Source organism: Protopterus annectens, chromosome 2.part0 (genome assembly GCF_019279795.1).
Source record: "Protopterus annectens isolate FY-2018-M chromosome 2.part0, PAN1.0, whole genome shotgun sequence".
Taxonomy (NCBI): Eukaryota; Metazoa; Chordata; order Ceratodontiformes; family Protopteridae; genus Protopterus; species Protopterus annectens.
Window position 1 is genome coordinate 705,281,889 of NC_056728.1, and position 26,606 is coordinate 705,308,494.

Below are 26,606 nucleotides of genomic sequence, written 5' to 3' on the forward strand. Positions count from 1 at the left end.
CCATATGTTTAAAATTATTAAAATCCATTTTGTCTGCTTTACATGCCATCTCTGACTCATACTACAATTACGCCCTTTGGGCCATGTTGTTTTCATGGTTATGTATTGGTTATATATTGCTGGCTTCAGAGTCAGCAAATTGATTGGTAAGTTCAAGAGGACAGAGGTAGCTTTTATCAAGGAGGTGATGTTAATTTGGATCAACAGATCAAATACAGACCAACAAGGGTTTGGACAGCAAATCACTTTACATAAAAGTATGGACCTTCTCACTTGCCCAGTTTCTTGGGACAGAACACTTAAGGAACTAGTAACCCAAAAACCAACAACATTGAATTTACCAGCTGAAATGACTGCAAAATTACCAGCACTGCACTGAGCTTTCCATCTAACTCAGGTAAGCCTTAATAAATTTCGGCATTTTCCCTAACTTATACACCTGCCAATCATTCAGAATAGGCTGGGCATCAGATACAGCCACTGTGGCTAGTCTACTGAAGTTCTAAAAAGATTAGGCAGGTGGTCTTTCAATTTGTACTTATGATGCATATGCCAACCCAATCATAATTAACATCACTCAAGTTTATATGATTCCAGAAACAAGGACTATTCTCATCCTGGGGACACTCTCTCATTTCGCAATCCCAGGCCAGAGCTTTAATTAGACCCAATGGCACAAACCTGGGGCTAGAGTAAGCCAAAGTCAAATTGGTGGGGAAAGGAATTTCTGGATATTAATGGAGTCAAATCCTCATTCACTTTTTGCAGACTGTTCAACAAACAAGAGATCTTCACACAATCATTCTTCCCACTAGGGGGAATAATCTCATACTTATTCCTACAAGACAGCTGATATGCTGTATTTCACAAGATTTAGCATTAATCAGGCATACTCATTCTCAAACAATGTAGTCTGATCAGCAATTAAAATGTATTGGTGCTTTCAACCTTTAAACAATTGACAAAGTCAGACGGCTGGTTAACCACAGACTAGCAATAGCAGGTTCACTGCTAGGAACTTCAATAGTTGGACATCAAAAGCAATACATGAACAACTGTCAAGCCAGCACCTAACTAGTACAAATGGAAATTATGGTGACTATTACAATGATCATACTTAGGAATTTCAATGTTTTCTTAATTAAGTTTTTGTTAGTTAATTACAGCACAGTTCAGGTTTTACGCACAAATAAAAGCTCTACCAGAGCTGTTTTTTTACTTAGTTCTCACCAGACCCTTCTCTTTGCCTATACTTAGATATCAGTCCTTGGAAGGGGAAGAAGTCTCTAACTGTAGTCAAAACTTCTAAATGGCCTCATCTCACTCCATTATCATTCCCTCTCCACTTACTTGCTCCTAATACCTTGGTTCCTTTTCCAGTTTTCTCCAGAAAATTGTATCACTCTCTTGCTTATTTTCTATTCCCATACTTCCAGACATTCATATTGGCAAAATCTCTTTTCATCCCCATTTTGGCTCAGTCCTTAGAATATACTTTATGAAAATTATATCATGTGATTGTCATTGTTCTCCTTCTGGACCTGCATCCAAAATCCTACTCTCTCTATTTTTTTGAATCCCTCCCCCATTTCATCATCCTATCCAGTTTGATTTATAACCTTCTGCTTTGTTTATTTATATGACCCTTAACTGCAAAGCTCTAAAGTATCCCTCCCAATCAGGTAATATTAAACCACCTTGTTTTATGGAGAAGGTCAGCTTATCATACTTAACTTTTGATTTCCTCTCCTCCCAAATAAATTCCTTCAAATCTTCATTATCAACCTCGACTTTTCCCCTGGTTGATAAAAATATTCCTGACCCATACATAAAATTAAAGGGACTAAAACATTTTCACTGCTGGAAACTTACTATCCATACCATAAAGTATTTTCTTAATTTTTTTTGTATTATTTTTGTTTAGTCTCTTCTCACATATCCTTTGCTACCACAACAGAATGCTTTTTAATCCATATAACTAAATACTTCATCTTATCATGTCCCTATATATATATATATATATATATATATATATATATATATATATATATATATATATTAATATATATATAAAAAAAAAATATATATATATATATTGTTCACTGCTATAGCCTTTGCTTTATTTTCATTAATTTTATATCCTGAAAAGACTTGAAACAGTGTTAAAATGTTCAATAACACCAAAATAAATAACACAGTGCCCCCTTTTTTAAAACTACTCTTTTCATACGAATGGGGCAATGGTAAATCATAAGCCTTCTGTTATATAGATTCTACATTTCATTGCTGAGCACTGGAAGTGTCAAAATGGGACAGCTACACTGTTGCAGGATGAAATCTTCCTAAAAATGACCTACTAATCCAAGAGATTAATTAACAATTTACAATACATACTTAGAAAAGAACTGTTGAATGAATATTAGAAGGTTTCCAGGGAGCTACTTAATATTTAATCCTACACAGCTTAAAGGATGTTTCAGTGTGCAGAATTCTTTTCCCCAGTGGAGAAACTTCATCATCACCCCCCTTTATCCCATTTTCTACAAGGGGCCGGGATGCTGAGTCAACTGTCGCCATCTCTCTCTATTTAATGCCTGCTCTACCTTCTTTGACACTCATGCCTGAATCTTGTAAATATTCTCTCACACAATCCATCCACCTCTTTGCTGGATACCCTCTTTTCCTCTTGGCTTCTTCTTGTCTGTCCCAAATCTTCTTCATCAGATTGTCTTCTGCTTTTCTGCACATGAAGCAAACCATCATAATCTGTTCTGTTTGATCTTTTCTGCAACTGGTATTACTTTGGCTTCTGCTCTTATGTCCACATTTTTTCATCCATCCCACAGTGTGCACCCTAACAGCTGTCTCAGGCACTTCATCTCCATCACTTCTACCTTCCTCAACTACTCTGCTTTTACTGCCAGGGTTTCTGGACCATACACTAGTAATGGTTGCACCACAGTTTTGTATATGTTACTTTTCAGCTTCTTTGGCATTTTTCTGTCTTACATTACCCTTAACACTCTGTGCAGTTGGCTGCAGCCCCTCTGATTTTAACTTTGACCTCTTTATTCAGACTTCCCTTCTCCTCAACCACCCCTCTCAGGTACTTGAAGCTGTTAACCTGTTCCACTATTTTCTCATCTCTCTCAATTCTCAGCTTCTTCTCCATTCCCTCATTTGCTGCTATTACAACTGTCTTATCTGTACTTAGTTTCATCCCATGTGCTTTCTGTTTTGCATTCCATTCCCATATCATTTGCTGAAGTTCTTGCTCAGAGTCTGCCTGTAATACCGCATTGTCTGCATACAGCAACTTTGTTGATCTGTCCCTCCAACCTGTTTGCTAATGGAGTCCATCACCAATATGAACAGCAGTGGGCTCAAAGCTGAACCCTGATGCACACTCACTCCTACAGTGAACCCCTCTGTGACACTGAACATTTTTGGACTTGAGTTACTGGGTCCTTGTACACAACCTGCACTAATTCTACAAATGCTTCTGGCACTCTGAACCACCACAGGACTGCCCAAATCAGCTTTCTTGGGACATTGTCATATGCTTTCTCCATGTCTAGTAATGCTCAGATGGACTACCTTCATCATCTCTACTTTCTCCTGAATGGAGAAGTTAATCCAAAAGAGTAGCAAGAGGAAGGAAGCAGCGACCTGGGTCAAGGTGCTAAGAGGGAGCAATTGGGAAGTGCAGTAAGTCCGTGCATTATTTTCTATGGCAGCATATAAGCACTTCAGTGCTTCTTGCAAATTAAGCTGTACCAAATGGTGCTAAACTTTAAAAGTATAAGAAGTCCTAATTTTTTGTTCTTCAACTGAAGAGCTGAAGGGGCAAGGATGGCAGGCGGCACCAGTCTAAGGGACTGCAGATTTTTTTTTTTTTTCGTCAACTTAAGAGCTGGGGGGGTGGAGCACCAGGATGCTAGATAAGCCATCTATAGCTCCGAGTTAAGCTACTTGCTAATAGATAAATCAGCATGGTTTCTGTGTATCAAATAACCTCATATCCTGCAGTTGTAAAAGCATGCAAGCATTTAGTTCTTACATGTTCATATCATGCATTTTTGCTCCAATAGTTCCTGAGATCATGAGGCATTTGCAGCAATGGTTACATATGCATTTCAGCCAGAATGAGTAAATTATCACGTATGGTACTTTACATTATGGTTCTTGTGTTTCACTGAGAACTTAGGGATATGTCTCAGCTGAACAGGTAGTGAGTGATAAGAAAAGTACTAGGTACTGAAATTCAGCCTGGAAGAGTGAGAATTTTGCTTGGTATTTTGGATTACAGTTGGGGTGGCCGCGGTGGTACAGCGGTTAGCATGTCGCCTCACAGCAAGAGGTTCTCTGGTTCGATCCTCGGCTGGTGTGCCTTCTGTGCAGAGTCTGCATGTCCTCCCTGTGGTCACGTGGATTTCCTCCGGGTGCTCCGGTTTCCTCCCACATCCCAAAGACATGCTATAGGTGGATTGGACACTCTAAATTGGCCCTAGGCATGAATGCGTGTGTGTGCCTTCCATGGAAGGTTGGGTGCTGGGCTGGCAACTCGACACCGTAAAACTCTACTGGCAATCATGAGCGGACATGTGATCTGCTGTGGTGACCCCTAACCGGGAAAAGCCGGAAGAAGAAGATTTTGGATTACAGTTACTGGGTCCATTTGTGTAACAAAATATTATTTAACTATTAAAAAGGAGTATGCATTAATACCTTAACTATCTGATCCTTGCAGCTTAAAGAATGTTTCAGTGTGCAGAACTCTTTTCCCTAGCGGAGAATCATCATCACCCCTTCTTTTTTCCATTTTCTACATTGTGTCAGGGTGTTGTGTCAACTGTCGCCACTTCTCTCTATTCAATGTCTCTCCTATCTTCTTCGACACTCATGCCTACCGTTCGCAGTATATGTAGTACTGGACAAATTCTAGGCCTGAAGCAACAAGTGATAACTGTAATGATTTACATAATATGCTATACTCTGCAAGTTCATTTTCAGATGTAATGCTTTGTAAATTAGTTTATTCATTTTCCAGGCTGGGGTCATATCATACTTGTATGACTATACTTGAATCAGCCATAATTTCCAACCTACTACATACCGCTGAGTAAATGATTATCATTTGCATCTGCCTCACTGAAGCTGTTATGCATCCATCCTAGCCTCTATCTGCCATTTTGAACCATTAAATATCATCTATATATGCATAAACACATACCGACATTTAAACAAAGCAGGAATTTATACAATGTGCTAATGGGGTTTCTGTAAATGCTTGTTCAAAAGAACTTCTGCACAAATGAATTTCAGCTTCACACAGAAAACAGTGCATTTCAGAAGTGAAGACAACTTACGTATCACCATCATCATCTTGGGCAGTTGTGAGATGACGCTGCACGGCCAGAAGCATTTTCACATCTCCACTGATGGCATAGTCAAACAGTGCATCAGCATGTCTTCTAGCTAGCTCTAAGACTTTCTCAGGGAAGAAGCTATCTGTAAAGAAAGTACAAGGTGTAGCAAATACCTTTTTCAAACAATACAACAAGAAGCAGTGAAGAAATCCAGCAGATAAATTATATGCATCTCTCTACATGTCCAAGTATTTTCATGTTTTAGCCATCGTTTTTCAAGATTGAGTGAAAAAATACAACATTAAACTAACTTGAAATATTCATGTATTTTATTTCAAATATCAGTATAAAACATTTTTTTTTTTAAGAATTAAAGAAAATAGGTTCTCTACTTATGTAGGATATGATTACAGCTACACTTAATCTTAGCCAAAAGGCTGCGAAGATCATGATACAAAATTTAGCAACACAGAGCTACCAAGTTACTGTTTTTTTTTCTAAATATATTTTTCATATTAACAAAAAAACCCCAAAAAATAATCACAAATTCATACTAAAATGAAAACTGTTGTGGATATATAGCCATTACATTATACTTTTCTTGGTCTGTAATTCTAATCACCACAGTACAATAACCCATAAAAAATTCCTGGCAGTAGGCTGCTAAAGCGAAAGATAACTGTATCTCTTGACTATCTGAACTACATGAGCCCCATTTATGCTAGGACTAAAGTCTTCATTTTTGTACATTATCAAAAGTATTATTATCGAAAGGATTATGAATACAAAACGTATTGTGACTGTTAAATACATTTGTTAGAAAGGTCGATAGTTAATATTGTTATCTGGATGAATTAGAAGTGCTGCATGGTTTTAATTACTGTTTTACAGCCTAAATTATATTCACTTAGGTATGTAGCCTGCTGGCATTCCCTCAAACAGTCTCAGTCTTAAGATTTTTTTTTTACTTATTTCAGTCTGTTAACCAGGTACATTTGGGCTGGTCAGCAATCCCTTTTTAGCCATGACTCAAACTTACGGAGTAAAGAAATGTATACAGCAAGATAGGTTACAGTCCACTATAATTACAAAGCTAGAGTTCAGTAAGGTTACAACGAAGAAAGTTTCAATACATTTCCTAACAGGTAGGTGTGGCTTGTGGTACTGGCTATCCAGCTGCAGCCACCCAGTTAAAATAGAAAAGAATAGTGTTTAAAATTCAGAAGACTGACTATTATTTAAAAATAATATCAGCTTTCTGACATGCTCAGAGTTCTAAGGAGACAAAGCAAAGCCACGAAAAAAATCATTAAAATGGTATAGGTTTACTGCACTAATCAGAAACACTTGAGGACATCAGAAATATCCTTCCAACTGCATCCTACCAGGACACTGCATGAAGCAGCGAGAAGCTCTGCATATGGCTTAGCCTGCCTCAGGTAATACAGACAGGAGTTCTTTTTTATGTATATTTTGTTTTGTCTTTTGCCTCCAATTGATGACATCATGTAGGAAGGAAAATACTGTACTTCATTTAAGTATGTGTGTAGTCTAGTACACACCTATGAACCTGTGTGTGTGTGTGTATACAAATATAAGTTATACATATATATGTTATACATATATACTGTGTGTGTGTATATATATATATATTTTTTTTATTTATATATATATATATATATATATATATATATATATAAACACACACACACACACACACACACATATATATATGTGAGTGTGTACATGGGTTCTACTTTATATCACCGATTTCCCATAATGTCGACTCACTTAGCAAGACGACAACATTGAAAGTTCAAAAGAGCGAACTCTCGTAATGGCAACTTTCGCCTCCAGGAAACTAACCATTTGGCCACTACTGACAATAACAAAAAACTAAACAAATTAAACCCACACCCCCCAACTTAAACATTCCAACTCCAAGATTGCACTACAGTGGAGAAAAGGGCAAAGGTTGTCAGTGGTGGCCAAGTGGTTATTTTCCCAAAGGTGAAATTCACCGTAGTGGGAGTTCGCTCTTTTGAAACTTAGATGTTGTTGTCTCGCTGTTAAGCGAGTCGATATGGGAAATAGATGATATAAAGGGGAACCACGTATGCACACACACGTACATATATATATATATATATATATATATATATATATATATATATATATATATATACATATATATATATATATATATATATATATATATATATATGTGTGATATGTGTGTGTGTGTGTGTGTGTGTGTGTGTATGGGTGTGTGTAGATGTTCTGAACTGTCCCTGAGTTTTTATTTTTTTGTGCCATATTATTTCTGTTCCTTGTAACATTTTTGTCTCAGTGAGGACTGCAGTCAGTAAATAATGACAACCACTTGAGTTTCAGACATAGTAGCCTTCAAAAAAGCATGTTAATGCAAACTTGCTATTCTAGCAAGTTTCTACAAATATAAAGGCAATAGTTAACCCCATTTTTTGTCCTTTGTCCACCATTACTTTTAGACTTCTCTTTGATTCTTGAGATAACAGGTTGAACTACATTGGGGGTTGCACACACACTATTCTAACAACAGTGAGCTTAGTAAATAAATTCTTGTATAACAGTTATTTATATATTTACTTATTCATTTGATGCAATCAAACACCTGAAGTATACAGTCACAGTCATACAAATGGTTGCAATTAATGGTCACATCTCTGTATGTCACAGTGTATATGTGTGTGCTGGGAGGAGTTTGTAGAAGCTCTGAACTGTCCCTGAATTTGCAGAATATCCCTGATTTTTTGTGACATATTTTGGAGTGTTACAAGTAAAGTTTGTGGTTTATCAGGCCAATCAATGAGGACTGTAAGTGAATAATGAAGACAGTCATGGTGCTGCGGTAGCGTTGTCGCCTCACAGCAAGACGTCTCATTCGATTCTCAGCTAGAGTGTCTACTGTGGAGACATGTGTGAATGGGTGTACCTTCATTGAAGGTTGTGCATTCGGGCCGGCAACTCAGCACGTACAAATCAACTGCCAATCATTAGCGGACGGAGCGACCGAGTTCGCTGTATATTCCCCAACCGGGAAAAGCCGAAAGACACAACAACTTAATAGCCTTCAAAAGTGCATGTTTTTACAAAGCCTGTTATTCTAGCATGTTTGCAAGTAAATAAAAACAATAGATGTCCCTGATTTTGATCCTTTGTCCAGCAGTATTTTTTTGATTTTTCCTTGATTTTTGAGATAAGTGCATGATAAGTTTGTGGTAGGGATTGCACATTGTATTCTGACAACAGTGAGCCAAGAATAGCCTCATAGGAGGCTAAAGATAACCATAATGCATTTTTCAATTATGTACGCAACCTTAAAGGGAGTACCCAATAGTGTGCTGAACTAATAGTAAATGTACTTTCTATACCGAACCAGGGGATATAGCAAATTTGCTGGCTAATAAATTTAGCTCCAATTTCACCTCCAGTTCCCCCTCCAAGAAATACCTCTGCCATTTCATCAGCAACCCTCACTAAAGAATAGGTCCTCAGTGCACTCTCCAGAGTTAAAATACTGCATAAATGGTCTAGATAATGTGTCAGGATGCCTCCTAAATAACTTGAAACATGAACCTGTATTTAACTACAGCCTCCAGACAGGCTTCATCCCTAGGGAATGGAGAACTGCAACAGTCATCCCTCTACACAAAGGTGGACCATCACAAGACTCAGGGAACTAGAGACCCATAAGTTTGACTAGTCCTATATGCAAGGCCATGGAAAGAATTATTGTGGACCTGATAAACAAAGACATAGGAAATCTAACACTATTCCCATCCCAGTTCAGTTTTCTCAAGGGAAAGTCATGCCTACTAAATTTGGTGGACTTCTTCAAGAAGGTCACTAGAGCCATGGATAAGGGGAAAATGGTACATACTGCTCAGTTTGATCAGGTAAAGGCATTTGACACAATACCTAACTAGGGTATTATAGACAGATTCATACATTTAAGCATAAATCCATACATCACCAGTTGGCTAGCCAAATGACTCACAGATAAGACACGTGAAGTTACGGTGGGGGAATCCATCTCCACCAAGCGGCCTGTTACCAGTGATGTCCCACAGGGCTTGATACTGTTTGCAATATACTTCTCTGAGGTCAAAGCAGATGCAGACCTTTAGTTAATCAAATTTATTGATGACTGCAAGCAGGGTACAATCACTGAATCCCATAATGATGTATATATCCTCCAGAAAGTTCTGCCATAGACAAATAACTGATGCCAGAATCATGGCCTAAAGCTCAATGCAACAAATGTATAATTATACCTTTTGGGAAGACTACCACACCTGCAAATTACAACACTGTGACACTGGACACGACAGAAATCCAGACACGGATATAGGAACCTTTGTCAGAATTCAGAGTGGAGAATGTGAAAATGCATTCATATTCCCCATGTTACATTTGTTATAAACAACAAATTAAATTTGCATTACTGTAGAAAACCTAAGTGTTGTTATTTTTGTACGGAAACGGCACACTTGACTAATCAGTGAGAAAAGTGAAGATGTGAAAATTGCTGTGAAAGTGACATTTTAAAGTTAACTATGTGCAGAGATACTACAAACGTAATAAAATAACTTCTTGGTCGATTGCCCTTTGCAGTCACAGAACCCCCCCCCGTTTCTCGGCGTGTGTAAATCTCTGTATTTTGCATCCCAAATGTAGTATTTTGTTTGCAATAAGTTGCCATGTTTTAGACCATTTCTCCAATCTCTTAAACTAAGCTTTTTTCTTTCTTCATATTCTTGTGTATCAACAGTTTTACAGTGCTGCATATGAGTATCAACACAAAAAAGGCAACTTCTTCAAAGAATCGTAGAAAATTAAAGTCCACTAGGACCAGTGTCCATTTACACCTAGCCAGCACTCTCCATTAGTCCTTACCTCCTTTTTCAGAGTGACAGGCCGTGAATGCCAGGGGTAAATTTGTGGATACCTATCCAGTTGTCCAACTCCATTTTGAAGGAGGAAAATGTATTGCATTGCTTAATGTGGAGTGGAAGTTTGTTCCAGAGGACAGTAGGCACTACATTATGAATCTGTCTTTCTTCTTTGTTTTGTTTATTTGCTGAAGCAGGTTGAAATCTCTGGTCCTAGTGTTAAGCAGGACTGTGTGATTTATGGAGATAGGAGGCCTTGGACTACTGAATCACTTATGGTCCAAAAGGCAAGGTACAGATCATCCCTAAGAAGTTTATATAAGACACTGAATACAGGGGCAGTGCTTCCAGCCTATCCTGACAGCTCTTGCCTTTTAAGCCTGTGATCTTTTTAGTTATGAACCTCTAGGGTCTTTCCAGTTGCTTGATATGCCTAGTAGCATAAATCAAAAAAAAGGAAGCACTCCACTGGATGACAGGACTGATCAATGCAGAATGTAGATGAGTAATTACTTCTCTATATCTAGATGAAATACCCCTTGCAATTAACTGTACCAGGTAAAAGGAATTACTAATTACTGTTTTAACATTATGGTCAAAGGCAAGGGAATTATCTACTCATCTTCCAAGGTTTTTCACAACACTTTCATTCTGGAGTGAGGTGTTGTCTATGCTACAAGATGGAAAAAGGGACTGCTTGCCAAATGTCACAATATTGCACATTCTATAATTTAGTTTTAACCCATGTTTTGAGTACCATTTGTTCACATGTTTGAGTTCAAGGTGGAACTTCGATGTATCAAGAGTGGAGATTTAAGGATGACATCAAGTGTGCAGCTGGCTGTAAACTTGGTTAGCTAGAGAGTACCATTTGTAGTATTTTATTTTTATTTATTTATTTAACATTTGTTTACTAGGAAAGTTAGACTGGGACAGAGCCCATTTTCAGCTGAGGCCTGGGGAGAAATGCTCCAGACGCATGTCTTTGCAATGTGACGAAACCAGAGCAACCGGAGGAAACCCACATGAATGCAGGGAGGATATGAAGTCTCTGCACACAAGGCACCCCAGCTGAGAATCAAACTGGAGAACCTATTACTGTGAGGTGACAATGCTAACCACTGCGCCGCACAATTTGTGATGCATATGCACATGCCAAATAACAATAGTCCCAGCATGGAGCCCAGAGGAACAATACTTGTCACCTTCATATTTAGTGAGGTCACATCTACCACGTTCATTATGTGGTTTCTATCCCTCGACCAACTGGCTATAAACCTAACTATGCAGGGATCAATTTGAAGCTCATTCAGTTTCTTTATTATGTTAGCAAGATGCATGGTGTTATGTTAAATGCATTAGCTAGGGTAACATATGCTGTATAGACAGTGTGATAAAGGGAGATACTGCCACCACAGCTATCTGGGATTTTGTAAATAATTAAATGCCATTTGTGAATATCAACATGATTTACATAAAATGCTTGTGTACAACTGTATTAGAAATGTATGTCATGGGTATATCAAACTGCTGGTACAGAAGTGTGTTTTGAAAAGGTTTTTGCAAAGTGCTTGTGCTTAAAATGTAACCACAGTGTGCCCTACTGGAACAGAACAAAAATGTACATGTACTATTGTAACTGTTTAAATGTATATATTTTAACAGTGGAAATTGGAATACAGGAGGTTAACTTCAGAAAAATAGCTGAAATTAAATTACTTTATGGCTACACAATAAAAGATGGCATCTTTCAGTTTCAAGGTAACTAGAGACATATTGCCTGTACTAGGAAGCTTTCTGTATTGTCTTTGGAGTGAACTAATTACTACCTCTGAAAATATAAATGAATGCAATTGTTTTATGACTTCCAACATTTGCCAGCGATCTGAGGTCTGTGTATTTTCACAGGTAGATGCTAAATACTGCTAATTTCTAGCAGTGGGGGTTCTCCTGGGATACAGTCAGATGACAAGAAATTATGTCATTTTGCAAGCTATCCCAGCAGTAATATTTGAGATATTCATTTAAAAAGTCTCTTAGTGAGACAGAGCATTCTGTATTCTGTCTTGGACCTGACAAGAACCATGTACCACATCATCTGCCTGGCTCTATTAGTAAGTTCTTACATTATAGTAATTCTTTTAGATACAATCAGGAATATATTGAAGCTTAGTTTAGATATTTTTCTTGATTTACTTGAGACTGTCCTGCAATGTTGTTTTAAATATTTCCCATGATTTTGAACTCTGATGTCGCTGTGAATACATATTTAGTATTGTCTTGTTCTTTTATTACTTATTAAATATATTTAAACCTTTCATTGTGGCTGATCTGTGTAGAGATATTTAAGTTTTGAGAGTACTTGCATATTTATTTGGTGACACTGTGTGGGCCACTCCTAATAGACTTGCTCTTGGTCAAACTACCATTTGTATTAGTATTAATATTACACAGTAAGATTGGAAACCCTTTATTAAGGGCCTTAAAGTAGCTGATAAGGAGTTGGCTGGTGGCAGTGATAACTACCTTATAGTCTGGGCAAAAGGGGGCATAGCTAGTAAACCTGTGCCAGCCTTTCCCATGTGTGTGTGTCTGTGTGTAAATCAAACAAAAGTCAAATCAAAGAGTGTGTGTGTGTCAGCTAATTAGGCAGGGACACAAAGCAGTGGTTGGCTAGAGAGGGTGCTGGAAGTCTTGGCTAGGTCACTTAGCTGAGATCTCAACTCTATAGCTGTGCCAGTGGGGAGTCTTATTGGGGATCTGGAGAAAGAGAGACAAACCATCCCAGGACTGAACGTGGTCTCTGTGTGCTCTTAAGGGAAATTGCACTTGATGCAGAAAGCTGCATCTGGAAATACTGTGTGTGTGTTTGCTATCCTCCCAGTGTACGTCCCCCACTATTGCCAGTGGTGAGGATTGATGCTCCTTGACTACTGCTCCTGCTCCAGTGGTGGGTCATCACAGACAGCATGACCACCATCCATGACATGTTACCCTCTCAGAAAAGTTTACCCGATTCATTAGACCCTTAATGTTGAATGCTCGGGGCCACTTCTTATAAGACTTTTGATATCATAGTTAATTTGGTCAGTTATGATAAGCTTCATGGCTTTGCAGATGAGACTTGCCAGGCTAATGAGTCTATAGTTTCTGGGGTCAGTGGTGGGTCCACTTTTTTGAAGTGACATCAGAACAGCTATGCGCCATGCCTCAGGGACAAAACCAGTGGCTATGCTATGCTCAGACTGAACAGCTAAAAGAGTGGTTTCACTAGTGTCTGTGTTTTACAATCTTTAACAGGCAACTGGGAAAATTATCAGGTCTCATGGAGGATGAATTTTTCATTTCAGAGAGTACTTTTAGCCAAGTGTTCTTTGGTTATGATGTTCTGTGGATGTGTGGGCATTGCACAGTTGTATCAGGGATGAAATTTATTTATTTATTTATTTCCAGTTTGTTGACCGGGAAAGTTCACTGGGCCCAGTGTGCCATTTTCAGTGGACGCCTGGGAATAAAAGCTCCAACAAGCAAAATGCAGTAAAGATTTATGATACAAGTAAAAAATAAAATGCTGGATACAAATACGCAACATATGCTTAATACAAATAATAGACTATTTACAATAAAGACAGGTATACTTACAATCTTGACATAGGAAGAATATTTTTGATTATAAGGAGTTGGCATTAGAGAACTAGAAGCCAAGGTGATAAGACACTTGGTTAGAAGCAGATGGGTTGTTGTTGGGTGTATATATTCCATTGAGTCAAGGAATTAGTTTGAGTGGAGGACTGAAGCATTGGCAGTAAGTGATTAGAAGTACAGCATGGAACAAGAAGGGAATAAGGGAAGGGGGAGAGCTTGCTAGGTTGGAAGAATGCAGGTGCATTTCCGAATAGAGGAGAGGCAGGAATGAAGCTGTGTTTTGAAGCTCTACATATTTTCTATTATTCTTAGGGAAGGAGGGAGAAAATTCCATTTTTTGGCTAAGGAAAAAGAGAGAAGTAGTTGTCCTGGTGGTCGGTTGGGTTAATGAACAGATATTAGGTTTTGCTGTGCAGATCTTAGAGTTCTATTTGGAACAAATTTGCACTGAATTTGTTAGCTAACATGTTGGTGATGTTTACTGGATCCAAGGAGGTAATACTATTTTTGGATAAGTTCTGAGAAATGTTAGGTGTTACATTTTAGTTTCTCAACATAAATAAAAAGGATTTATAACTGGCTTTAGCTTCAACGGTAATCTATGTCATGGGATGGCTCGGTTTTCCTGATGGTGTTTTCGAGTTCCTTTGATAACTTCTTAATGTTAACCTTGTTTTCAAGTTTTTTTTATTGCATCAACTAAGCTTTTTTCTTTATACATGTGGACCACCAGGCTGGTTTACTCAAACCATTCACTTTGCTTTGATCTAGTAGGAAATGCCAGGCTAATGCATTTATTCTGGTAAATATAGAATTTGTTTACGTAACTACTTGCTCTGCTAGTATCATGAGTAATACAATTAAACTTGAACTTTGAGACATCATCATAGAATTGTAACAGGTTATTACATTTGAAGTCTTTGAATACTGTGATATTTGCATCTGACATTTTGGGGATTTTGAAGAAACAATCAGTTACCAATTTGTGATCCGATCTGACTGGGGAAAGGAGTGCCAAGGGGATAGTACATATCAATTTCATACTGGCAAAGACCAAGTCAAGAATATTTTTGCCTCTAGTGGGTTCTTTGACAATTTGGTCCACGGAGTTTTTGTTTATGAAATCAACAAATGTTGAGGTGTAACCTATAGTTGAGATATGGTTATTCCAGTTTATCACTGGGTATTTAAGTTTCTTAGGTTAACTTAATTCTTATTAATTTGAAGTTCAGACAGTGTACTTAAGAACCCAACATGATTTTCTGGGAGCATAGAGGGGTCCTGTAACATTTGGTGATCTGATAATTGGTCCTATTTACAGTGATGTGGCTATCTGCCTTCAGGTAATGTGATCTTTAACAAATATATATACTCCTTCTCCATTATCACTGGGTCAAAAGGTGTGGAAGGCACAAACTCCTGGTATAGAGGGAATGCTTTCTGCACTTTTCAACCATGTTTTTGTAATTTTATATATATATATATATATATATATATATATATATATATATATATATATATGTGCACTCCAAATGCAGTATCGCATCAAGATCAAATACTCTGTTATTTAGACTCATGGGGTTGAGCAGAGCCCCCTTGATGTCGTCTGGCACTTGATTTGTTTTGTTTGTTAGGTCTGGAGATTCATTAGCTGGACCCTGTCTAAAAAAATGCTACAGGGACAGCAAGGGCCTTAGCCAGCTTATCGAAGAGCTGGAATGACAGGTACATGCCCCATCCCTGGCAAAGCAAGTATAACTGTCTAGCATATCCTCTCATGCTGACATATACTGGATCATCCCTAGAACAGGGGTCTGCAACCTTCACTATCAAGATCCATTTTTTGGCCCCTCTCCCACCAAATAAAATTCATCTGGAGCCACAAAACCTATTTGACCCCTGAAGATAACACACACACAGTGCATAAAGTTTTATATACAGTAGTTATACTATATAAAAAAGAACTACAGTTTGTTGCATTTATGAAATTATAGAACTACAAAAAGAAAACTATTGACATGTTATTGTTGTTTTTACCTGTTATAACAAAAGAAAACACCAAACTATTATGAAGAGAAGAAACAAAAACACTGGCATGTGTAGGCTTACTTTGAATTAAAACAAAGAACTATGCAGGTCTGTTTCAGTTCTTCTCTTACTTGTGGAAAATTAATAAAATAAAAAGAAGCCCACTTTGAAATATATAAAATATACAGCTGCAGCCTAATAGCTTTAAAAAGAGTAAACATAAAATAGGCCAGTTTGCATTTAATTATGACTCAGGTCTATTTCAGTGTGCCGTCATCCTCTTCTGTTTTTTTTCCCTCAGTCATGTACAGCAATCACTCATCGAGCCTGAACATAAAACACACCTACATCAGCTAAGGGTCCAAAATAAATATTTGCATTTTATGTACTTCATGCTTGAGAAAGCCTGCTTGCGTAAGTATGTGGATCCAAAGATGGACAGGACTCTAAATGCATACTTCTTCATGATTATAAGTGTCGGGAATGACATTCCATGTTTCAAACACAAGTTTGTTGGGTTTGGGCAAGTTTTCAATATCGCTCCATTTTTGCTTCTGAGTGAGAATGGCCTTCTGATGGGTAACATCTTTGAGATCAGCTGTCAGGATTTTTAACTTAGACACCCATCAGTCTTTGTCAGCTATGTCGGTCAGTTCAATTTCAAGATTGGGTTGGCTTACTCCTGTAAATGCAAACATGTTCAGCATGGATGGGTTATTGTCCACGGTTGTGACAGGGAAGGATAATGTGTTAATTTCCTTTCTGAACTCATAGAATCTTTCACCAAATGTAGTTTGCATTACGATGATTGCACGCTGTAAATACTCATAATTTATGTGAGTGTGTGCTTCTTTGAACTCTCTCAGGGAGGGAAAGTGATAGAATGTACCTCTCTGTACATCTCTGGCAAACACTGTCATCTTGCGCTTAAATGCCAAAACATCCTCCAGCATTTGCAGGGCTTCCCTGAAGACTTTTGTTCAGTGTGCTGAGGTGCACTGTCACATCCACCCTGAAGTACAGCTTTTCCAGCCAATCTGGATGTTCCAGTACGGGATAGGTGAGTTCCTTGCTTGCCAGGATAGATTTTGCGTGTTCATGACACGCAGCAAAGTTTCAGTACCTCTCCCCTGGACAGCCATCAAACTTTGTTATGCAGCAGGAGATCTGCATATGCGCTGTTGACTTCATCTAACAAAATTAACAGAATTGTATGTGGTTTAACCCTTTTGCCATTATTTTGTTCACTGTTTGAATGATAAGGTATATCACCTCCATGCATTCGGGAGAAAATATGTGAGCGCACAGTGTTTCTTGGTGCAGAATGCAGTGAAACTTCAGCAGCTTTCAATTCAGTGACTTTCGAAGTAAAGTCACAAAATCTCATACTAGATGCCCCATCAGTAGCCACTGACATCATGTGGGTGGTGTTTATTTCTTTTGCTTTTAAACAATTCACCACAGCCTCACAAATGCCCTCCCCCCGTGTTTGGCCTTTTAGCGGCATCAACTCAATGACTTCTTCCTGCAGCCCATCAGAGTTCACATATCTGCACAACAGCACTGTCTGCTCAATATTGTTTACATTGTTTGACTCATCACAGGTGACTGAGTATGCTGGAGCCGAATTAATGTCCTCAGTTTGTTGACTGTTGATGTTTGCTGCCATTTTAATGATCCTGTCTTTGACAGTCTTTTCAGAGAAAGGCACATCTCTAAATTTCTGAACAATTTCACGTTTGTTTTAGAAGTCTGAGAATAGATGCTCTGATATTTTAATGAATTACTCTTTCATGTATTTATTTGTGAACAGCTTTCCACGCCTTACTATCTCCTGAGCTGCCACAAAACTAGCAGCAGTAGTTGAGTTTACAGACTTGATCCACTTCTGGAAAGTATGTTTGCTCTGATCAGCTTTCCACAGCAGTTCTGAAATTGCTCTTTTTCATTCATCTCCAGCTTGGTACTTTTCAGTCTTACTCCCTCTCAAACCAGCCTGCAATACCTGAACTGACCACTAGATGACACCCTTATTCCAGACATAATCTCCTCTTAGCTTACTCACAGGATCAACTACTTACCTCAATTTCTTTTAATTTCAGTTGTCCCCTGATTGTTATTTCTGACCTCTCTCTTGTTTTTTTCTTTCATTTCTACTGTCCACAGACACCTTTCTAGTCCTCTCTTCTGTTACCCCTCCATAGCTACTGACCACGGACACCTTTCTAGCCCCCATTCTATTCCAACTTACCACTGGAATTAGCCTAAATGATTGTTTTCTTCTAACTGCTTCAGTATCTGTTTCTAACCCGCTCCATTCGCTGTACGGGCTCACTTCGCTCCTCTCCCTACCCCCAATTCCCACCCACCCCCCAGGGGTCCTATCCTTATACTCACTAACCACACCTCTTCCTCTTCCCAGTACTCTCTAAACACACCTCTTCCTCTCCCACTACCCTCTAACCTCACATCTATTCCTTTTACATTTACTCTCATTACATATCTCTTGCTCCTACCATTATTTCTTCAAACACACACTTCCTTCTACCTTACTTTCTAAACACTCTCAATTTACCCAACTTTTCTAATATTAACCTCACACCAATCTCCTTTAATCACACCACACCCTACTCCCTTCTATCATCCCTACCCAGTGAATTTCTTTTTTCTATTAACAAGCAACCTATATTTTCTCATACAATGTATAAACAACCTATCCAATCTTATTTCCCACTCTTATTCACACTCACACTACTTCCTGCTTTAATCCTCACCTATCTTTTCACCTCCTTTGAAAACCCACTAAGCCCACACCTAATCTACCCCAAGAAACAGACCAACTCTGCAAACTCTCCTCTTTTCCTTATTCATGCTAATATAACATCTTCATCCAACTATATACTTCCTAAATTCCACAGAATACTTCACTTAAAATAAAACAATCAGAACCCCAAGAAAGACCTACCTCTATACTGCAGATTCTCCAACCCAAACTATCTAACTCTACTACTCTCTCTAAAGGATGGCGACATCCACCCTAACCCAGGCCCACCAACAACTCCTATCTCTCTCCTGAACCACAAAGAATCACCTTCACATGCCCTCTCTAAACCATCAAACTCACTACTAATTGCTCATCTCAATATACGTAGCATAAACAATAAAATATCTCAACTCCAGGCTCTAACTGAAATCTACTCCTTCGATATTCTCTGCCTAACAGAAACCTGGTTAAAACCTGTAACCAAAGACAATGAAATCATCCCACCTGGATATAATATACTGAGACTAGACCGAGTATCCAAAAAAGGTGGTGGGGTGGCCATCTTATATAAATCTAGCTTAAAATTAACCACCCACAACTTTAAACCACCTATAGACTCCAATGCAGAAATCCTTATCTCCAAACTTCATCTTAACAATTCCAAAGCCATCTATATTATCTGTATATATCTACCACCCAGTAATAACACTGCCACCATGGAAAACATACTTTGCTGGCTTTCCCAAAACCTGCCCCAAGAAACCATCATCCTAGGTGACACTAACATTGACTGGAACTGCTACTGCAGCAGCCTTCCCACAAACCATATCAACCCTATATGGGTATTCCCAAACCATTGCCTCCCCTACCAGGATAAATAAATCTAACAAGAAATCTATCTTATTAGACTGGATTCTCATAAAGCATCACCCTCACAGTTATGACTCAGGAACCCTCCCTGATGACTTAAGTGACCACCTTCTTACATATATCATCAGACATAAAATCACCTCTCCCATTCCAACATCTGTCAAAAACATCAGATCTAAAAAGTACTTTAACCCTGAACTATTCCAAATGGAACTAAGAGCATGAACTGGTCTCCCTTACTTAACCTTCCTTTAGATGAAGCCGTTAATTACTTTAACTCTAACTTCCTTGCCATTCTCAACCACCATGCACCAACTAGATTAATTAGATTCAAAACCAAATCTGCTCCATGGCTTTCAAAAGAAACGAAACACAAAATAAATCTTAGAAACAAATTCTGGGCAAAATGGAGGAAGACTAAAAACCCAATAGACCAACTAACATTTAGATAACGAAGAAATGAAACCAAGAAAGCTATAATATCTGATAAAATAAACTACTACCTGCAATCCCAACAAGCTAATCAAAACAACCCACAAAAATGTTGGGCTAGCATTAACCAGCTACTTCATCCAGGTCAATCCCGACCCTCAAAACACTGACCACAAAAATCCAATGAATACAGCTAATGCTTTTAATACCTTTTTTACTAATGCTATACAAACCCTAGCTAGTCAACTATCACCCAATAACTTCACTCTACCTTCCTATAAATAAACCCTACCCCCTACTTTTCATATTCAACATGTCCCAACAACATATATTCTAACCCTTTTACAGAAACTAAAACCATGTACACCCTCAGCAGACCAATTACCTGCTGAATTCCTACAAATATCAGCCAAAGTTATTGCTTATCCCATTTCTATTCTGATCAATAGAACTATTACCGAAAGTCATATCCCCAATTTATGGAAAATATCCCATATTATCCCCCTCCATAAAGGCGGACACTCCACTGAACTCTCCAACTACCGCCCCATTGCCCTTCTCTCACCTTTGGCAAAGATCATGGAAAAATGCATTCATAAACAATTACTTGACCATCTAACCCAAAATAATTTACTTTACAACTGTCAACATGGTTTCAGACCTTCACATAGCACTACCACAGCCCTTCTCTCCTTCACAGATTGTATAATCAAAAACCACAATCTTATCCTTTCTTCAGCACTATTCATAGACTTATCTAAAGCTTTCGACATGGTAAATCATCAAATTCTCATCAAAATGCTGGAATCCCTGTCACTAGATACAGCTTCTATAAAGTGGTTCCAGTCCTACCTTGATAAGAGACAACAGGCAGTACTATGGCACAAGTCTCTCTCCTCTCACCTGCCCATCAACCTTGGTGTCCCCCAAGGTTCCATCCTAGGACCTCTACTTTTTTCCATATTTATCAACGACCTTCACCTTGCCATCCCCCAAGCCACATGCATTCAATATGCAGATGACTCCACTCTGATATGCTCAGCTACCACCTCTTCTGAACTTCAATCTCTTACCCAACAAGTATTTAACACAGTTGAAAAATGGTTCACACATAGATGCCTTCAGCTAAACCCCAAAAAGACTAAACTCCTCCTCTTCTCTCCCACCAATAAGTCCTCTCCTCTTGATTTCTCAGTTATCTCTACCAATAAAACGATTATATCCCCCGAACCTACCACCAAACTATTAGGTGTCACCATAGACAACAATCTAAACTTTGATATCCATATCAACAATACTATAAAAGCTGTCAACAAAAAACTAGGCTCTCTCTATAGGATTAAATCTTTCCTCCTACATTTAGCAAAAACCACTATAGAACACACTCATCTAATCTCTTCACTTCTTTATGCCTCTCCCATTTTCACTAATCTATCTAAAAATAATCTTAGCAAATTGGAAATGTCCTACAATAACATTGCCAGATTTGCTACAGGACACCCATTTAGAACCCACCATTGCATTAATTTAAAACAGCTGGGATGGCTTGAACTACAAAATCTGATTAAATTCCATCAACTATCTATAGCCCACAACACTCTTTACAAACCTTCCAAAACTCCTATTCTATCCACACTCATCACTCCCTATAAAAACCTGAAATCCTTAAGGTCTTCTCAGAGACTTCTAGTACATGCCACTAAACCAAACAACAAGGCTGGCGACTCCCTCTTTTTTAATATTGTTGGAAAAGCCTGGAATCTCCTCCCCAGTGAACTCTCCTCACTTCCCTCGCTATCATGTTTCAAAAACAAATTGAAAGTGTTCCTCAGAGCACACTGGTTATGCTCCTGTACTAAACCTGACTAGCTATATGTCTCTAGCTACTTTGTTCTTCCTACCCTTTCATCTCACTAGCTGTAATTTTTCCTTCCTTATTAAACACACCACTATCTCCCTCTAGAACATCTTTTTTGTACTAGCATGCTATCTTATGCCTGTACTCTGCACTGCTGAATTTTTTTTTTACTGTGATAACCAGTAATAAGAATTGTAAATATGACTTTGTTTTTGTTAATGTTTTCCTTATTTGTTATCTTGTTAACATCATAGTTATATCTTGGAGCTCATCTCCCCGGGCCTCTACTGAAAATGGACATGTATCTAGTTAGACTAGCCCGGTCAACAAATGTAAAATAAATAATAATAATAAATGCTGTGCGTTTGTTCTGGAAATGTTTTTCAACATTACATTTTTTGTTGTTTGCTAATTTCTCGCCACATATCAAGCATACAGGTAAGCCAGCATCATTGGCGGTGAAAGCAAATGAATCCGTCCATGAAGAATTAAACTCTATTTTTTTCTGAGACTTTTCTTTTTTTTTGGATTTATCTATGGTTAGCAAACAGGGGGTGTAAAACTCATTAGGCACATGCAGGTGGCAGGGAAAGGTGGCAGGCTGTTGTAGGATGTGACGCATATTTTGGGTGACAAAATATTAAAACACTTTTCTTTTATTTTAGTGTCACGGTATCACGTCAATCTCCAAAATAACAGGTGTTTGCTTTGAAAAAAATAAAAAATAAAAATAGCCATTATTTATTTCCATATTTTTTTTTTTCAAAGCTACAGGGAGCCACCTCAGAGGGGTGGAAGAGCCATGGGTTGTCTACCCCTGCCCTAGAATGACACCAATAATTATAGCAATACCCCCCGCCTGGGTGTGGTTAATGCTGGATTTACCAGTGGTTGGTGTGGTTTGGTCATGAGGGCGAAGCCCGAGTGGCCAAACAAAGACAACCGTGGGTAAATCCAGCATTACCCACACCCAGAAGTAGGTTATTGCTATTATACAGTGACATTATTTACGAAAAAAAAATACTTTTCTTAAATAATGGCATTGTATAATGCCTCCTTGCTGCCCTTCCGCAGCTGTCCGGTATTCTGTGGCAGTTCTGATGTACTGCGCATGCGTATGCTTACACAGTACATCAGAGCTGTGGGTGGAAGCAACGGAGAAAGCAAGATCTTCGTTGCTTTTTACAAACTGTCTCGCTATGTTAAAGGAGTTTAACATAGCGAGACAGCTTTAAAAAAAACAATAGAGAATCTCTGCCCTGGGCGAGCATTAATTACACATTAACAAACACAGGCATTACTGCTTGCAGAGAAAACAAAAGAACCAACAAAAAACGAGTTAGGACTTCAGCCAATAATGCCTACTTCCAGAATACAGCACCAATTTATTCCTTATCACAGAACTACCACCACTGGTTCTTAGAAAGCTAACACATGACCAAAACCATCTTGTTTTTTCCAAACCCTATAATTGTATTTATCTTGCCAAGTGGGAACCATTCAGCCCTTGTATATGATCACTAGTGGAGTCACTAGAGAAGAAGAACCTCCGTAATGAGAACCTGTCATACTCTACTACTAGCTATAATTTGATCCAAGAGAACTCCATTTGTGTTTCCCACTTTGCCTTCTGGAATGTCAAGATTATAATAGTGTCACTGTCCTCAGACTCATTCCAGATTTGTCTAATTTGTTCTCTAATTTATTTTGTGATGTTTCAACAGATAACTTGCTGAAACCTCTGTAATAGCAATTGTACAATAGTCTCAGGTAGTAATAGGAGGATTATATAGTGTACATATCAATCAGAACAACACAGAATACAATTGTAATACTTCTCTTATTTTAGTAGCTTAAAGGGGCCAAAATCACTTTTAAAGGATAACTGCATCCAAAAACTGAAAAAAATATGTTTTTCAACAAACCTTGAACTTTTCTGAATTGATAATGTGTCTGTATCAAAGTAAATGGTTACTGTTATTTTCTAATCTGTTATACTCCCAAATGATCTGAAGGAGGCTAGCATTATTTTGTTTTACATTCAATGGTTTCGCCATCCTTACATCATGTTAGAGGGACAGAACGAAATCCTTAGAGATGGTATCATTTACTGTAGTTTTCTCTCTCATCAGTTGACGACACTGCTGTGACTGCTTACTTTTCACTGTTAGTATCAATCTGCATCTGTAATTACTTTGCTTCCTTCATTAGTAGCCATCTCTGTTGCAGTATTTTAAGTAATGTTTGAATGACAGGCCTGAAAATGTAGCTCAGTTAATTGTTCTTCTCAAAGTAACAACTGTAGTTCATAGGTTAGTACTAGGCTATCGGTCCTAGGGCCTATACAAGCCTAGCCATAACAATTCCCTGGCTATTTCTTCCCTGGACCCCTGTCTAGCAGGGCGACTGACGTGATCCCTGGGGTGAATTTCCTTTCTCCCCGATCCAATCGTCAAGGTTCAGTGTTCAAGTGTGAGAAATCTGACTCCTGTGAGTAATAGGTGTTACTTGGGCTGAAATGGTTTGTGTTGCATTCACAATTTTAATATTGCAGCTAGAATTAAAGTCTTTGATGTTAATCTTCTTTCCCCAACTCCAGAAGAAACATGCACTGCTGCAGAAATTACAGTGTCAAAAAAATGCAAAATCACATACTGACAGAAAGCTAGAAGTTAGATTAACATACTTGCTTACTTTCTTTGTGGCACTGAGTTTTATTACAGGGAAAGACATTTGCATCTGAAAACTAAGCTTGAAAGCCTTGACTTTGTTCACACTCCAGGCAACAGTATTTATCTGAGGTGTGATGCTGGCAGTCTGTGACTGATAAAGCACATTTAAATGTCATTGTTTTCTTAATGGCTCTGTTGTTGGGATAAGTGACCTAACTTAATTACTGTGCCACTCTTAGCAGCTGCTGTGATGTAACAGATGAGACACATGTAGGATGGAAAGGCAAACATAATTAAATTATGCATTTTCTGTATGCAAAATGTTTAGTCTTGGATTACACGGACGTAAAAACACTTTTTGGAAATACAAACTTGACTTTTGGGCAGAGTTCTCCTTTAATAAAATCTGTAGGAGAAATAAAGCCATTAACTCATTTTCCTTTACCTAGGCCATCAGTAGTATCTACTGATGGTTCCACCATTAGACTGTTTCAGTCTCATTTTAATTTATTCCTTTGCATGCTATGATGTTATGACATAAACCTGAGACAACCTTGCATTCATCACTCAGATCACACTGTTTTTAGGCTGTATCATCTATATTGGTATGTTTAATGATACAGAGGTTAGAGATGCTGCCATTTTTTCATCCTTAGTGGGTTGTGCTAGAACTATTCAACTGAAACCAACAATAATTCTTAACATGTATAATCCAAGCATTAGCATATACATGCATTATAATTTACAGTCTACAAGGCAGTGCAAAGTTAATGTATGTTCTTGAACATTCAGCTTTGAGTAAGTGTAGAAAAATGCATGAATTTATTCCAAAAAGGTTTTGGAATCATGCCGAAGATGATAAAGATCTTATTTATTTTTTGTCACTGAACATTTGTCTATGACTAAGTAAGCACCCCTGAGTTTGTAGCCCTTCAGATGAGATGTTAAATAGGTTCACCTTTTCACCAAAGGAAAGTGGGACATTTACACACACATCAGATTTATTTACCTATTACATACCTCCCACGTCAGTAACAAAGAGGATTTACTTTTACTTTTTGCTAAAGCTTTTTATTCTTGTAGCAGTCTACTTTTTGCTTATTCTTGTTTGTGTATTTATTTAGGTTTAGAGACAGAAATAACTAACTATTTGTCATTACATAAAAAAATATGGGACATAATTATGTCCTACAATCTCAGGACCATTGCCATTTTTTTTTTTCAGGACACAACTGCCCAAAGAGGGACTGTCCCTCGCAAAGTGGGACAGGTGGTAACCCTAATGTTAAACCAAGGTTCAATCTGCTTTAGTTGGTGGTAATTCATGTGGATGTAAAAGATTTTATGGCGCCTATTGAGAAAAGAAAGGGAAGTTCCTTGATGCCCTGGTGAAATTTTGCCATTTTAATTTTCTTCTATAGGCTAAATACCATCTTAGGTCTGCCCTGAAAAGAGGCCACCAGCCCAGTGGGATTAATGAGGTCAACAAACAAACAAACAATAACTAGCTAACTAACTTACTAAATAAATAAAGAAACATGTTAAAATGTAACCCCTTTCCACATGTGGCAATAGCCAGAATATTGGGTGCTGAAAACAACTTGCTTTCGTGTATATTTTACTGTTTTTGTTATCTTAAAAAAATCTTAAAATAAAAGTCGACCCTGTTTTCCCAGTCACAGGGAACATTTATATAAATTATTTCATTAGCACAGTATTTATACTAATGAAATAATTTACTTTTAGCCCCTCAGAAGACGAAAATTGAAAACTGGAAATGACACGGCACTCTCTTCATTAAAATAGAATCTCTCATCTCCCACACCACAGTAACAGGTGATGGTTAGCCAATCTATGCCGTGTTATTATGTGTCCTAAGCAGTGACATCAGTGGTTTATAGTTAACAGAGCTCTCTGCTTAGTAACATTTCCCTATCAATTGTGAGGAGATTTTGAAATAATTTTAAGCAGTCTCATAGGTGAGACAAATTTCATTTAGTTCAGATGTGATCACTAACACTGGCCACATGTTAC

General features: G+C 38.1%; 1 protein-coding gene across 1 annotated transcript in view; it reads right to left on the reverse strand.

Annotated features, from left to right (window-relative positions):
- The window catches only part of NFKB1 (nuclear factor kappa B subunit 1), a 772,892-nt gene that overhangs the window by 288,875 nt on the left and 457,411 nt on the right, over positions 1–26,606 (reverse strand). Inside the window, exons 12-13 of the mRNA XM_044060344.1 lie at positions 7,868–7,912; positions 5,370–5,511 (exon numbers count right to left, since the gene is read on the reverse strand). Of these exons, the coding sequence (XP_043916279.1) occupies positions 5,370–5,511; positions 7,868–7,912 (187 nt within the window). The remainder of the gene's footprint in view (positions 1–5,369; positions 5,512–7,867; positions 7,913–26,606) is intronic.